Raw genomic sequence first — 14,260 nt, forward strand, 5'->3', positions numbered from 1 at the left:
AAGAGCAATGATCAAGATGGCAAAGAACAAGAAAAAAAAAAGCTATTAATTTACAAATTGGAATGCAGGCCAGAAATTTTACACATGAACAAATCATCATGGCCAATGAACTTCATACAGTAGTATGAGGACAAACCGTAAAATAGGACAGTTTAATTAAGAAATATAATGATAATGGGAAAATAATTCAAACAACTCTTTGCACGCTGAATTAATTTTTTAGGAATAATAATAATTGTTTCCATGTTATTTTCTTTGAATCAAGATTTTCATTTTTAACCATTGATACTAATAATTATCATATAGATGTTGTCCAAGAACCTTTGCCATTTATAAGCTTCTCTAATATTAAGTTAGGGGAGAAAACTAATTACGATTGTTGGATTTAATTGTACGAATGTGCAAAATTGCAACATCAGCGCGCAAAGGGTTAAACTACATAGTACAATGTTTTATCATAGTTCAGGTTGCAAGCTGTGAAGTGCAGCTGACTGATAATACTGATTTGTGTAAAACTGATATAGAGAAAAATTTGTGCAAAAAAGCTTTTTGTGACTTGTGCATTTGTAAAAAGGTCTAAGCACTACCTTTACTTCTTTATTCCCCCCCTTTAATTTATAAAGCATATTTTTACTCTAGAGGCAAACTGAACAATATGCTGTTTACATAACATGTACATATATATATACCAACATTGAAGACATAATGATATCTAATAATCATACTAATTTGAGCCAAGGCTCAACAATTATAATAAGTGGGTAATTAAAATCACAAGTTTAAATGATTGTAAGAAATTGAGCAATGCATACAATCGAATGAAATTAGTCAATTTCTAATTCCTTGTTGATCTTCATCAACATCCTTTTATGAATGTTTTTAAGGACTTAATTGCTATTACATATGAGACATCTTTGAGATGATAGCATTATAATCATTGTTTGAATGATTTTAGATTTAAAAAAACCCTTCAAATCATAAAGCCCCTTCACTGCCAGCAAAAATCTGTAAACCTAACTGTAAATTGGCAATTGTATGGTAAACCTAATAATAGGTATTAGTTAAGTCATATGAGAGAGAGCGTGCACATAAATGAATGAAAGATGAATATGTGTGCTTGTATTAGTGAATGACCTCCTTCCAATCTGTCATCCATCAACTATAAAATCATTAATTTTGAAATAAAGACAATTTACTTTCACATAGATCTACAATTATCTTAAAATCAAAAGACAATACCAGATACTTTTCAAATAGTCAAATAATAATTTATACTGAATTTGCACATTTGGAGATTTTTTTTAAAAGAACAAACAGGACTTTTTTAGATACAGAAGAATGTTTGGGTTCAATAATGGATACAAGTAGACATTGTTATCTGTGTTATTCAGTCACCCGAAACAGAGTCATATTTCACAGAAAATAGTGAAATAACAGACTAAGAGAACTTCCTCTTAAAAAGAAATAAAAGCACTTCAATATACCACATACACCATAAAGGAAGAACACTGTCCAATGAGTGGACTGGTTTCCCCTATCTATTGACAAGACTGAGAAAGAGAGATCAGGGAAAACTACCAAATATTAAACTTTTCTACTTGTAAACTATGATCACAGCAAATTGTTAGTGAACTCATCGGAAAATACAAAGGGGAAAGGGACCAATTCACATCAAATGCAATCAAGAGTCCAAAAACAGAAGAGAAAATTCTAATAAAATGTATGTAAAGTGCCCTATTGTCGAGAGCTTGACTCCCCCCCCCCCTACCCAAGGGGAAAAAAACAAGGTCCTGAATAATACTTTAACATTATAACTAATCACCCTCAGTATTTGAAGATATTATACAAATAATGAATGTTTATGAGTGCAATGGACAGAATACTTCATGAGGTGAAAGATGAAACGATCCATTCAACGAGGCGTAGACCAGTTGAATGGGTCATTTTTTCATCTTTCACCGAATGAAAAAAAAATCATTATTTGGTTTATATGACACCTAAATTTTTTTTTTTTTCATGTGAAATTTATTAATTTCGATGCGAAACATGCTCATGCAGTGCGAGTTCGGTCTGTTGATTGTTACGTCATTACAACACGCGCACCGCTGGTGCCTGCAGCTGCAGTCTCGGTGCGCGCGTGCAATGGACAAAATCGTATGGATCCAAAATTGCACAATGAACGGATCAAAAATTGCACGATTGATGACGTCATTACAAAATGGGCTGAATGAACGATATCAAACAACCAATCAAATCACAAGGATCTATTTAGGTGTCATATAAAAATACATATGTATGAAAAATGGTTTATATATCATCATTAAAAGTACTATTTCTAGTTCTACACTCATGTGGTCTCTATCCACCAAGGTTTAACTTCACAACTAAATCATGCACTCATTCTATATTACTGTGAACACTGTGAATAGAGGTAGATATTGGTGTAAAAGGTGAGAAGAGGTCAAGCTTGGAAAAGGAACATTTCAGCTGCTGTACCAAGAATATATGTACCCCAAAAGTCAAAGCAAAGGAAGAGGGTACATGTACAATACACAAGAACAGATTAATATTTGAATATACAATAGTATAATTAATTCAAGTTAACATACCATCAATTTCATTGTCATCTGTTTGGACAATTCAAAAAATAACTTGATTGGTAAAATAAAAACAAAGTAAAACAAAATGAAGAATAACATAAAAAGCGATCAACATAAATATCAGGCAAGTGCTGCTAATGAAGTGTCTCATTATATTTTCACTCCATATTTGCTTTTATCCTAGAGTTTTCATATAAAGCAATTAGTGGTTAAGAACAAGTTGAAAAGTGTAGAATACTGAATATGGCAGGACCAAGTTGAGTCCCCTGTGGGACCCCTCTGTTTGCTGAATTCCATTCAGAGAGCTGAATGTCGGTGCGAAACATGTCGTTTTCTGTTGTGAGGAAGATCTGCAATCCACACACACTATGGATGAACATATAAATGTATAGTCAAGGCCATTTGGTGATTGCTAAACAATGGTGTCCATGGCTCACATCCTTGGCCCAGTCTTGATGTACAGTACAGTACTGGAGCTCCATCTGCCTATCTCATACCCTTTTCATAAACCCATCCTCCAATTATCCGCCTAAGAGTAATGCGGATAATTCAATAAAAATTGCATAATTCACAAACTCCGAAAATAATCCGCACTATTTTTTACGAGCGCCCGACCTGAAAAAGGCAGATAATTGTCATGGGAACTGCACACACCCCCTCCGATGGGGTTGCGTTGGAAAAGGGTGACCTTGTGAACGCACCATGGCAATATTCCGCATTACTTTGGAAATGCGTTCATAAAGTCAAAATCTGGTCCGATGCCGCTATTATGCGGATAATTGCAGCATCGAAATAATGCGGAAAACTCTGGTCCCGCTCCGATTTTACGACCAAATAATGCGGATATTATCCGCATAATTGGGTTTATGAAAGGGTATCAGAAGTCTGTTCATGTTCAGTGTTTTCCTACTTGAATCAACCAGTGGAGGCCTGTGCAGGCTGTGCTGCCTTCTCCAACATAACTCTGTGTCTCTACTTTTCTTGCAAAAAATGCTCCGTAGAAGAACCAAACCCTATACTTAGCTTTTTATAGATAACTGTGAATAAAGCCATACCAACTACACAAGTGACAATGTACAGTATTTAAGAACTTAAAATACATAATAACAATAAAATATGTTTGATATAACTTTATTCCATGGAATCTTGCATGAGGGGTGGGGTCAGAATAAGAAAAAACAAGTGAAAGGTGAATTGCTTTCAGGTGAACTTGCATAGTTATCCTGGTCAAATTTTAGATCAATAGAAAATTGGTTTAAATGCTAACTACCAAATCTTTGTATGAAAGATATCAGACCTGAGTCGTTACAACAATCATATTTCACTTGAAAAAAAGCAACTAAAAATAATTCATAAATATGTGAATTTACGCAAAAATCATACTATGCGAAAATAACATTTAAAAATGCTGCAAAATCATAGATAAATTTTCAGAGGAAAGCTGTACATTTGCAGTATACAGGATATCATCAAAACTGTGCCTATTGCATCATGAAAAATTGTTAGCAAAATATATTTAAAGGTGTATTTTTATTTTTAAAAAAATATTCACAATCTTGTAATTACCAGAACAGGGAGCAACATCATCAATACCTTTAAAACAAAAGCCGCAAGAAAGTGAGACAGTAAATTCATATTTCAACTTTCATATTTTAAATCTATACTCACAGTAATAGGTTGTGGATTTTATAAAAGATCTATATATAAAAAATAGAATTATCAAACCACATTGAATAACCCCTGTAAATTATTCATTTGTTTATTTTCATAGAAATTTCAACCAACCAACATAGAGTCCTAGATACTATATATTTGTAGGTTTATGAAAATCCGAAGTATAAGTATTTTTTTTTTCATTATGATACATGAAAAAGATTGAGCATAAATCTTAAATGAAATACATGTAGCAATTTCAAGCAGTACACTGCATATAGACAAAAATCACAGGAAAATATTTTGAAAACGGAAGGTAATTGTATGACTTGTACATAACATTAGAGTTTATCGAATTTCAGTCCCTCATATTTTTTGAAAAAGATGTATAAACAAAATTGTGCAAAAATTAATAAAATGTATAGATCAAGAACATACCAGCATATGGAACAGCATCATCTATACCTTTAAAATGAATAAAAAAGCAACAATATAATGTAATAAAACATAATTCAGAGTCTGATACATGTAACATATTGTTTCATTTGTTTGGATATTATAACAAGCAAAATAATAAAAGGTATGCCCTTTAATAGATGAGCACTGCATTATGAACAATACAATAATTTTCATTTTTATTGAAAGGCACCACATGTGTATTATAAGAAATAAGAACATTAGAAAAATGAAATCGCTACTTATTCTTTATATTAATGATTTTGTTATTGAGTGCTGTAAGAACATACCGGCATAAGGAACAGCATCGTCAATACCTTTACAAAATAATGAAGAACAACAAATATGGGATTAAGTATAAAAAATAGTACAAAGACTTCCTCAAATTAACTTCAATTTATCATGAACATGAACACATAATTGCACAAATAAACCATTATTTCTTCCAGCATTTAAAGACAAAAGCCTCTTGGACAATCAAAATTATTCAAAACAAAAGTGAATACATGTACTGTAGCTTAAATACAAAATGTGATTGCGCTCCCCATCGTTGCTAGGCTGTTCAATTCTAATATCTCAAAATTCAGAAAGAGCCTTGCTTTTAGAGTTTGAAAGAATGACTTTACTTTGCCTAGAAAAGTTCTCTGCAGGAGACTCTTTTCAGACAAAACATATGGTTGCCACCATGCCGTATTACTAAAATACAGCTTTTTTGCACCTGCCCTAATTATTCTGAGATACAAAGTATTTTTTAATATATATTTAAGTATTAGAGATACAAAGTTTAACAGCTCCACAACGATTTTACCACTTTCGTCTTACATGCACATGTATTAAGTTTTAAACTGACAATATACAGTGCGTCCCACAAAAAACAATTTTTTGTGATTAAGGTATCAAATAAAATAGCAGATATTGAACTTTTAAGGCATGTGATTTACTTTTTGAAATTCAGATACCCCCCCCCCCCGCCAAATGAATTTTTGGTATCCTTTCTTCAAATTGTTTTTACTCACTCATGCGTGAATGAAGAATAATCTAAGTGATATCAGCTGAAAGAGGAGATTCTGAGCTTTAAAATGGTAGGTCATTTGTTTATTGTATTTGTGAATAAGTTATGATAAATCATCGTTTAATCTCGGTTTCGTTTTTTCTGGGACGCACTGTACATGTATATGCAGCTGTACAGGTACATGTACAAGTATTCAATTGTGAATCAGTGCAAACATTATAACAAAATAATTAAACAGAAAAACTCAAAGCATCAAAATTGTTTAGAATGATATTTTAAACTGCACTTATATCAGTTTTGAGTAGAGTTCTAGACTTCTAGTGTTCATACACATGTAATACTGTTTTTACTGTTTCATTCAATACAATGAGAAAATGTGCACAAATAAAACAATAAAAGGGAAAATGAAACCTTTGGAGCAAGAAAGCTTGTGTGAAAACAGAAAAATCAAAGAAACAGGTCAACGAAAGTTTGAGAAAAATTGGACCAATAATGAGAAAGTTATGAGCATTTGAAAATTGCGATCACTAATGCTATGGAGAACCTCAAATTGGCAATGCGACAAAGATGTGTGATGTCACTTGTGAACAAATCTCCCATTACTTTAGTATATTTCACTTTATAAGCTGCCTCTTTTATCACAACTATCGGTAGATCATGTATTCTTTCTATATATATATATATATATATAAGAGGGCATGAACTACAGATTTTTCAAAGAATATATTATGGATAAAGAGTTTGTATCACCATAAGAAAGAGCAAAAAGAGACATTTTGTGGGCATTTTATAGTCCATCAAAGGGAAAGTTGTTCACATACATGTACATGTGACATCACACATCTTTGTCGCATTGCCAATGGGAGGATCTCCATACCATTAGTGATCGCAATATTCAAATGCTCATAACTTTCTCATTATTGGTCAGATTTTTCTCAAACTTCCTTTGTTCTTCTTCTTTGATTTTTCTGTTTCCACACAAGCCCACTTGTTCCAAAGGTTTCATTCCCCTTTAATACTCATGAGCATACCAGAATAAGGAAGAGCTTCATCATCAATACCTTTGATATAGAAGCAAAGTACATTGTGTAAGTTCATTTTTACATGAAGATTAAATAAGACATCTATATGTCCACTGCTTTTGTTTTGACAGTCTTCAATATTTTGAGAAAGAAATAGCTCACAACAATTTCTATATGAACTGAAAAAATACTCAGGAACAAAATTGTCAAGTGTAGTTTTGAATCTGAAATAAATACCTGAAACATAAAAGAACAGATTCTACAACAAAATGTATGCAGTTCATGTCTTTATGCATGTAGCTTTTATTACCCAATTTCTTAAAAAGGTTTTAAGCAACTCTTCAAATATTTGAGTTTGCAATTCAATTCCTTCAACTGTACATGTAGACAAAGCACGAATCAGTATAAAATTAACTTTGAGCATGTATACATGTCCTATGTATTAAAGTTGGTTCACAATTCATATAAAGTATTTTGAAACTTCAGTTCTTTTCCCATGTAGCATCAAATAAACTGAAGAGAAAATTGTGCGAAAATAAAAACAAATCAAAGCAAAGCAAAAAATCTACTGAGGATTTGTGTAAGTGTAGTAGTTAGAAACATACCAGAATAAGGATCGGCATCATCTATACCTTTACAATGAATTCAAAGTAATATAAGAAAGTGTGATAATATATTATAGAACCAATAATCTAATATAATTCAATCATTGTGTGTCAAGAAAAAATATTGCACTTTTGTTTTCAATTTCAGCCTTTCCTGCAATCCCAGTGGAATACATTTATCGAAGAGTCTTTTTTAAGAATTTTCCTCAAAATGAGCAATATCGTAAAGTATTACAGGAAACCATTAAAAAAATCACGATCATGCCTAACTTGCAGAGAAACAAATATATCTATGCAAAGTGATTCATAACAGAATTTATCATAGTACATGTATGTGGCTCCATACTACAAAATATGCATATTCTATTTTACAATGTATTTTTCACTTCCTTGTGCCTACATGTATATAATCCTTCATACAATGAAAATGCCTCTTGACATTTATATGGCAAATAATGTTTACTCCATAAAAATTAGGCCTTGTACTCCTTTATCTTGACTGCATAATTACCAAAATCTACACATTAGATTTCATCACCATTTTTCAAACAGATTTCCACAAATATGGGTAGAATTACTAAAAAAATGAAATCTCACACGCAACATCATCTCATGGAATAAAGAATTAAATCATGTGGCTTATTGCCAACTTAAATAATCTCTTCTTAAAAGGTTCTAAAGTGTCTACTTATATTTTGATCAATATTTAATTGTAAGCTTATCACTTTTTTATTTTTACAGTGCATTTATAATGCTTAAAGAGACATCAAGAGCATAAAGGTATAAAGAGGGGGAGTTGATAAATAAATAAAATAATAAATGCAAAAAAAAAAAATCTCTTTTTAAAAATTGGCTTGCGGAAAGTTACCAATAACATACCAGAATACATTTTGTAGTTATCATCTTCGTCTACATGTTCATATTCTGACTGTTTACATGCACCTTTAAGGAAAAACACATAAATCTGCATCAGTTTACCCTATTATGTGTAGATGTACATACTCATACAGTATTAACTCCGAACTGGAATTGCTTCCAATTTCATTTTGTTACGTACACTCTTGTTGATTTGTCAGTATCTAGCCAAGATTGATTCATGGCTATTCATTAATAATAAAGAAGTCCACCTCAAGTGACATGAAAGTTGGTTTTTGCATGACATGAAATGAAAGTGGCAGCAAAAACTTTCCCTATAGATACAATGAGCAAACTTTCGTTTAATGCACTTTAATATACCTGGGTTATTTTATAGCAAGCTACAGGTGTGCAAGCATGGCAAGCCATTTTATAATTCAATCTTATTTCATACAATTTGTATGTAGAAAATGATAAAACAGCTTTCCATGTGCACATTGGCTTTACAAGTAGCTGAACCTTCTAATAAACAGCACCTTTACCAATTTAAGATAGTTGATTTCATTCTTTACAGTTTGTACACGTACATTGCCATTCCTTCTACAAGTAGTTTTAAAAACCAACAATTCTATCAGTGTAGAGTGGACTTCTCCTTTAATATGATACATACACTCTTACTTGTACAGAATTCATGTACAAAACAAATCATCCCAGGCCATCCTCTCTAAACTTGAGAGTAAATTGATAATAAATAGACAATTCTGAAGAGGATGTAGAACAGGATAGTAAGATGTCTGTACCAAGCTCTTCACAAGTACTCAATGTACATTAAGTGGTTATGATCATTATACTATAAAGCACATGAATATGGGTAATGTAAGGTGTGGAAAGAAACTTGAGCAATGTGAAATAAACATGAATGTGTTATGAGCTAACAATAGCTTTAATATAATGGAACATTTTACCACATATACATGTATACAATATACTATTAAACACAAATCCTGTACTAAAACTTGAAAAAAAAACCACAGATCTGCTACACTGTTTGATTTAAAAGTCAATATAACTGTTGCTTCTCATCATGGGGATTCATGGATACTTATAAAGCTCTGTTTTTAGGAGGCTCACAAACATTTTGCGAAGGTGTTGGGCTTGAATGTCAACAAAATGGCGAACATTTGTATTTTAGGCGACAAAAGTGGATAAAACGGGCACTAAAATCTTAGGAAGCTTTGCTATTGGTTTGCGGGGGTTGCTTGGAGTCGCTTTTCATTAAAGAGTAATTCAAAAAATATAAAACTACTTCCAAATGAAAGGTGACTCCAAGTAACCCCACAAACTATTGACAAAGGTTCTTAACATTTAAGCGTATGGTTTGGTTCACTTTTGTCACATAAAATACAAATGTTGATCTTTGCCATTCTTTTCATATTTGTGTCATTCCAAAACCTTTGCAAACGTTATAAGCCCTGTGAAAATGGAGCTTTACAGAAATGTCAAACATTATGACTACCCATGACACTATAAAGGAGCAACAAGTATAATATTCACCTTGTAAAAAAAATAGCAAATCATCCTTTTCCAGTACACATAATTTAAAGAGGGTAAATAATTACTGAAGTGTAACAAAGTTTTCAGGGAGTATACCTGACATCAGGAAGATATGGAACTCAGAAAGACAAGATATCACAAAATATTTTGATTGTCAATCAATTTAATGAGCTCCTGCTTTAGAAAAAAAAAATCGATAAAACAGATGTGTGCATGATAAGCTTAATATTCATGTGTAGGACTAGAAGTATCAAACCATTGCATGATTTCTGATTTCCTTGTTTATCTGCATTTCTAAACTACGGCATGTTTTTAACAATCTTTTCCAACATGAAATATGGCACTTGGGTGGTAATAAACTCAAGTATTCTCAAATTATGATCATGTTTTTTTTTCCCCCAAGTACACAAACACAGCAAACACACACACCACTTCAAACTACAATGGATCATTCATTAGATGGTGGAAAATGAAAATCATGAAAATATAAATTCTAGTTCATTGATAAGCAATTAATGGAAAAACAAAAACTGCCTTCATTACATCATGAAGGTGATGATGTCCACTAATTTCAAGCATGAACAAACAAAAGATGAATTATGTATCTGTTGTACGGGTGAACATGATCATAGTTTAGCAAATCTTACAAATAAAGAGAAGTTGTCATAGTTACCTGAGTGCCGCCTCCTAGTGGGGGTGTCTCGGTTTGTGTCATTACAGGGGACAAGAAGGCAGCATAATAAACCATCTTTTTTCAACTGGTAGTGGTCAACCATCTGAGTACATATATATTTCAGAAAGACAGAAGATATTACTTATAATAATAATAATAATATTCCGCATTTATATAGCGCTTAATACATCAGAACGACGTCTCTAAGCGCTTTACAGACATATTATTACCCCGGTCATCGGATCCTTGCACGCCCGCATACAAATGTATGCACCTTCTCCACTCCCTGGGGAGCATTCCAACAAGAGTTCCAAGACTCAATTGCTAGGCATACTACATAATAGGCTTTCACATCCTACCGGGTACCCATTTAACACCTGGGTGGAGAGTGGCAAAGTGTGGATTAACGCCTTGCCAAAGGACGCTAGGTCATGGTGGGATTCGAACACACGACCCTCTGATTACAAGGCGAGAGTCAGAACCGCTACACCACGACGCTTCCACTTACTTACGATGTATTCATAGTCACAGAACCTGTTTAAAACATACTATTCTCTTTATTTCCAGTATGCAACATAAAACCTTTGAAAAAGCGTTTGGATTCACCCATGAAAGGAATGCAGAATACATATGATGAACTTGATTAATAATACCCCCCCCCCCTCCCCCCAGCAGCATTTATTGATTCCCATTTTGCATTTATCCAGTGATATACTGAACTTATGTGTAAACATCAAATTTAAAACAAACAAATGTGATGATTTCTTTATACAAAGTTCAATTTTAGCCTGATGGCTAATAAGAAAAGGAAGCAGAATTAAATGTGAGGCCCCCCCCCCCCCAAAAAAAAGGGAGACATATCAATTCTAGCTTTAGTTCTGAATGGTCAGGTATAATTGGAACAGGACAAGATCAATTAATTGAAAGGAATAGGAACACTGACATAAAAAGAGATGTCAGACAAGTAATACAAGACTAATAAAAGGGGAATGTGGATCTTACTTGGATCTTGCATCCATGTTATTAATAGCAAATTACAAATGCATGTATAATCATGTGTTCTAAACGGCCATGGGGAAACGTGATAGATTCCAGTAGATACAATTGAAAACAATCTAGACTGGGCCAAGAACTAGTCATAAAAAATATAAGTTTGAGATTTTCATTGCATATTATAGTTCACAACTGTTCTGACCATAAAAAAAATCACCAGCATATTAAGTATACATGTCCTACAAACATAGTGAATCCAATTAGAGGGGAGAGAAAGAAAAGTGTTAAAAAATTAGACAAAATTCTGTTTTATAGGTGTATTTATATATATACATGCATATGTATGGAAAGTATAGGGATTCTCCATACAAACTAGGAACAGTTGGCAAGTATGCATGCGCCTGAACAACATTTCATGAAGCATATTAGTGGTGATTTTCACTCAAATTACTCTCAGCCAACCAGATGCTTTGATTACAGTAGCTTGTAACAATGATCAGTGAAAATCATTAATGATTTAATTGCTTAATGAAAAGCTGCCCAGGTTTGGATAGATCTGCCCAGATTTGGATAGACCCATAACACAAAGATTTGCCATTAATCACTAAATGAAATGGCCTATCAATTATTGTTGCAAATGCACTTTGCTCAGTACACTGACTAGGAACAAATCAGAACTGCTCTTTCAAATTAGCGATTAGTGGCCAACCTTTGTGTTACAGGACCTTGTTCAGAGATGATGAAAGCAGAATGACTTGATGTCTTCATTGGCAGACACCAAGTTATCTCTGACATAGGTTCATCAAGATGAAAATAGAAGATGGAATGAGACAAAATAAGATTTAAATGTCAGGTAGAGTTGCTACAGGACAAGATCAATTACTTTTTTATAAGAAAAAGAGAGGAAAGAAGATGTCAAGAAATGCGACAATAACAAACGGGAACGGACAGACCTGGGGATTGCTTCATGAAGTATACAGTCAGTGATTTTCACTAATAAACTTGATCTTAGCCAATCAGATGCAAGCAAACCCAGTAGCTTACAACAGCACTAACTTATTTGTTTTATGAAATACTCCCCTGTTGCCGCGACGGAACAACAACATTAATGTCTTCGTCGTCGGGAGATGGAATTTTGCAAGGTGACACTGCGCTATCTCTTCAACCCTCCCCAGCAATCTAAAGTGAGTCTCACCCCTTCCCCCTAAGTGCAGGAGGGAGATATCTCGGAAACCCTGCACCCAACATCTTCCCCCATCTGAGCCGCAAATTTCCGCGCCCAGGTCCCCCTGGTAATATCAACAGGAAATATTAATTTGGGGGGGCAGCTCGACTAGACAGATGGCGGATGTAGAAACGAGTGCAGCTTGCTAGACTCTTAACCCGGTCCCAGCCTCCCCGCTTGTTCCCTCGGCTGTTCAAAGCAACATGTGTAGCAATATGGAAAGTAAACAGTGATGTACGGAATGAGGGCTAAGAAGGGGAGATGAGAGTGACATAGCAGAATGAAAATCAATGTTAATATGCTTTCAGCACAAAGAATGACATTTGGAGTAGATTTTCTCATCTTTATAATTTTGTCTCTTTATCATACGTTTTTGTCTAGATTATTAGTCAGAGGCCACCCCCTATGCACAAACTAGCATAATCAATTAATAGCAATTTGCATGAAATGAATTACCATACAATTTTGTAGATTATGTCCAAGACAACCTGCATGCCAATATTGGCACGATCGCAAGGTCAATGGCCGAGATCTCGCCCCCCCGGCCATATGATCTACTAAAATACCCCGGCCTAAATAGGGTCAAGTTATCACTTTAAAACTGGACTGATAAATGAACAACCCAATATCTTAATGCCCCCAGCAAGCATCTATGTTGGGCGGAGGCAAGCGAAGTAGAATATTACCATAATTACCTGAATAAGGCTATCAAATTTGGGTCCCTCTTTGATGGAGAGTTGACCAGTGATATCTTTATCAATCTTGTAATGGTATACAAAATTATTGTAGCACAGCGACAAGGCGAAACTCCCCTCTTCTGTCCTCTCTCGTACTCTACAGGTTAATAGAAAAACAATGAGTGAAAACTTGTAAATTGTAGGTGAAAAGTACTATACATATACATGTATATGCAAATCAAAGGTACAATGCAAATTTATGACATAAAGCTCGACAGAACATATCAGTAACAAAGAAAGTGTTCTATATTGGTCAATGCAACAGAGTTTCAATTGGTCATCTGACTACATATATGTATCCTGGTGGATTTTGTCTCTTCTCTACAACGCGCACATAAAATATGCCATTTTATAAAGGCACATAATCCCATTACAAGCAGAACTAAAGATATGATAAAATTTATGACAGGATCTAGCAGTCACAAATTTTTATCACTTCTAAGGAACACAATATCCCGACACCATGCTGACTTAGGGGGTGTTGCAAGAAAATATTTGTGATTAATTGCAAATATTCTGTTGCAGTTTAACAACTGATAGATCAATGTTAGTTATAGCAAATAGTGCACTATTCCATCATTAAACATGCAATCTCTCAGATGCGCCGGTCAGCGGGGTGTCTCTACTGGGTCATGAAGAGATGGCAAAGGCACTCATCAGGTTCAGCTGAGCGCGTGGCTTCAGGAAAAGTAGGTCAGTCAGCACCACGCATCAGGTTCTGCAAGCGCAGTGCATTTTCTATATTTTGGTTCAGGTAAGGGATGATCTACTAGTACAAGATCTAAAGTAGGATATGAAATAAATATGCCAGGGGCGGTATTCTGAAAACGTTCTTATCTTAATTTTGTTCTTATCTACGTCACGTTCTCAAATTG

At 34.0% G+C, this 14,260-nt stretch overlaps 1 protein-coding gene across 3 annotated transcripts in view; it reads right to left on the reverse strand.

Annotated features, from left to right (window-relative positions):
• The window catches only part of LOC129271264 (tyrosine-protein kinase SYK-like), a 48,687-nt gene that overhangs the window by 18,883 nt on the left and 15,544 nt on the right, over positions 1–14,260 (reverse strand). For 2 of the 3 annotated variants that reach the window (XM_064106434.1, XM_064106432.1), the window contains 3 exons: positions 13,344–13,482; positions 10,431–10,533; positions 8,228–8,290 (listed from right to left, as the gene is read on the reverse strand). In XM_064106434.1, the coding sequence (XP_063962504.1) occupies positions 8,228–8,290; positions 10,431–10,533; positions 13,344–13,482 (305 nt within the window). Of the gene's footprint in view, positions 1–2,609; positions 2,628–8,227; positions 8,291–10,430; positions 10,534–13,343; positions 13,483–14,260 lie in introns of all 3 variants that reach the window. The other variant, XM_064106433.1, reaches the window with a different exon arrangement.

Source organism: Lytechinus pictus, chromosome 11 (genome assembly GCF_037042905.1).
Source record: "Lytechinus pictus isolate F3 Inbred chromosome 11, Lp3.0, whole genome shotgun sequence".
Classification (NCBI taxonomy): Eukaryota; Metazoa; Echinodermata; class Echinoidea; order Temnopleuroida; family Toxopneustidae; genus Lytechinus; species Lytechinus pictus.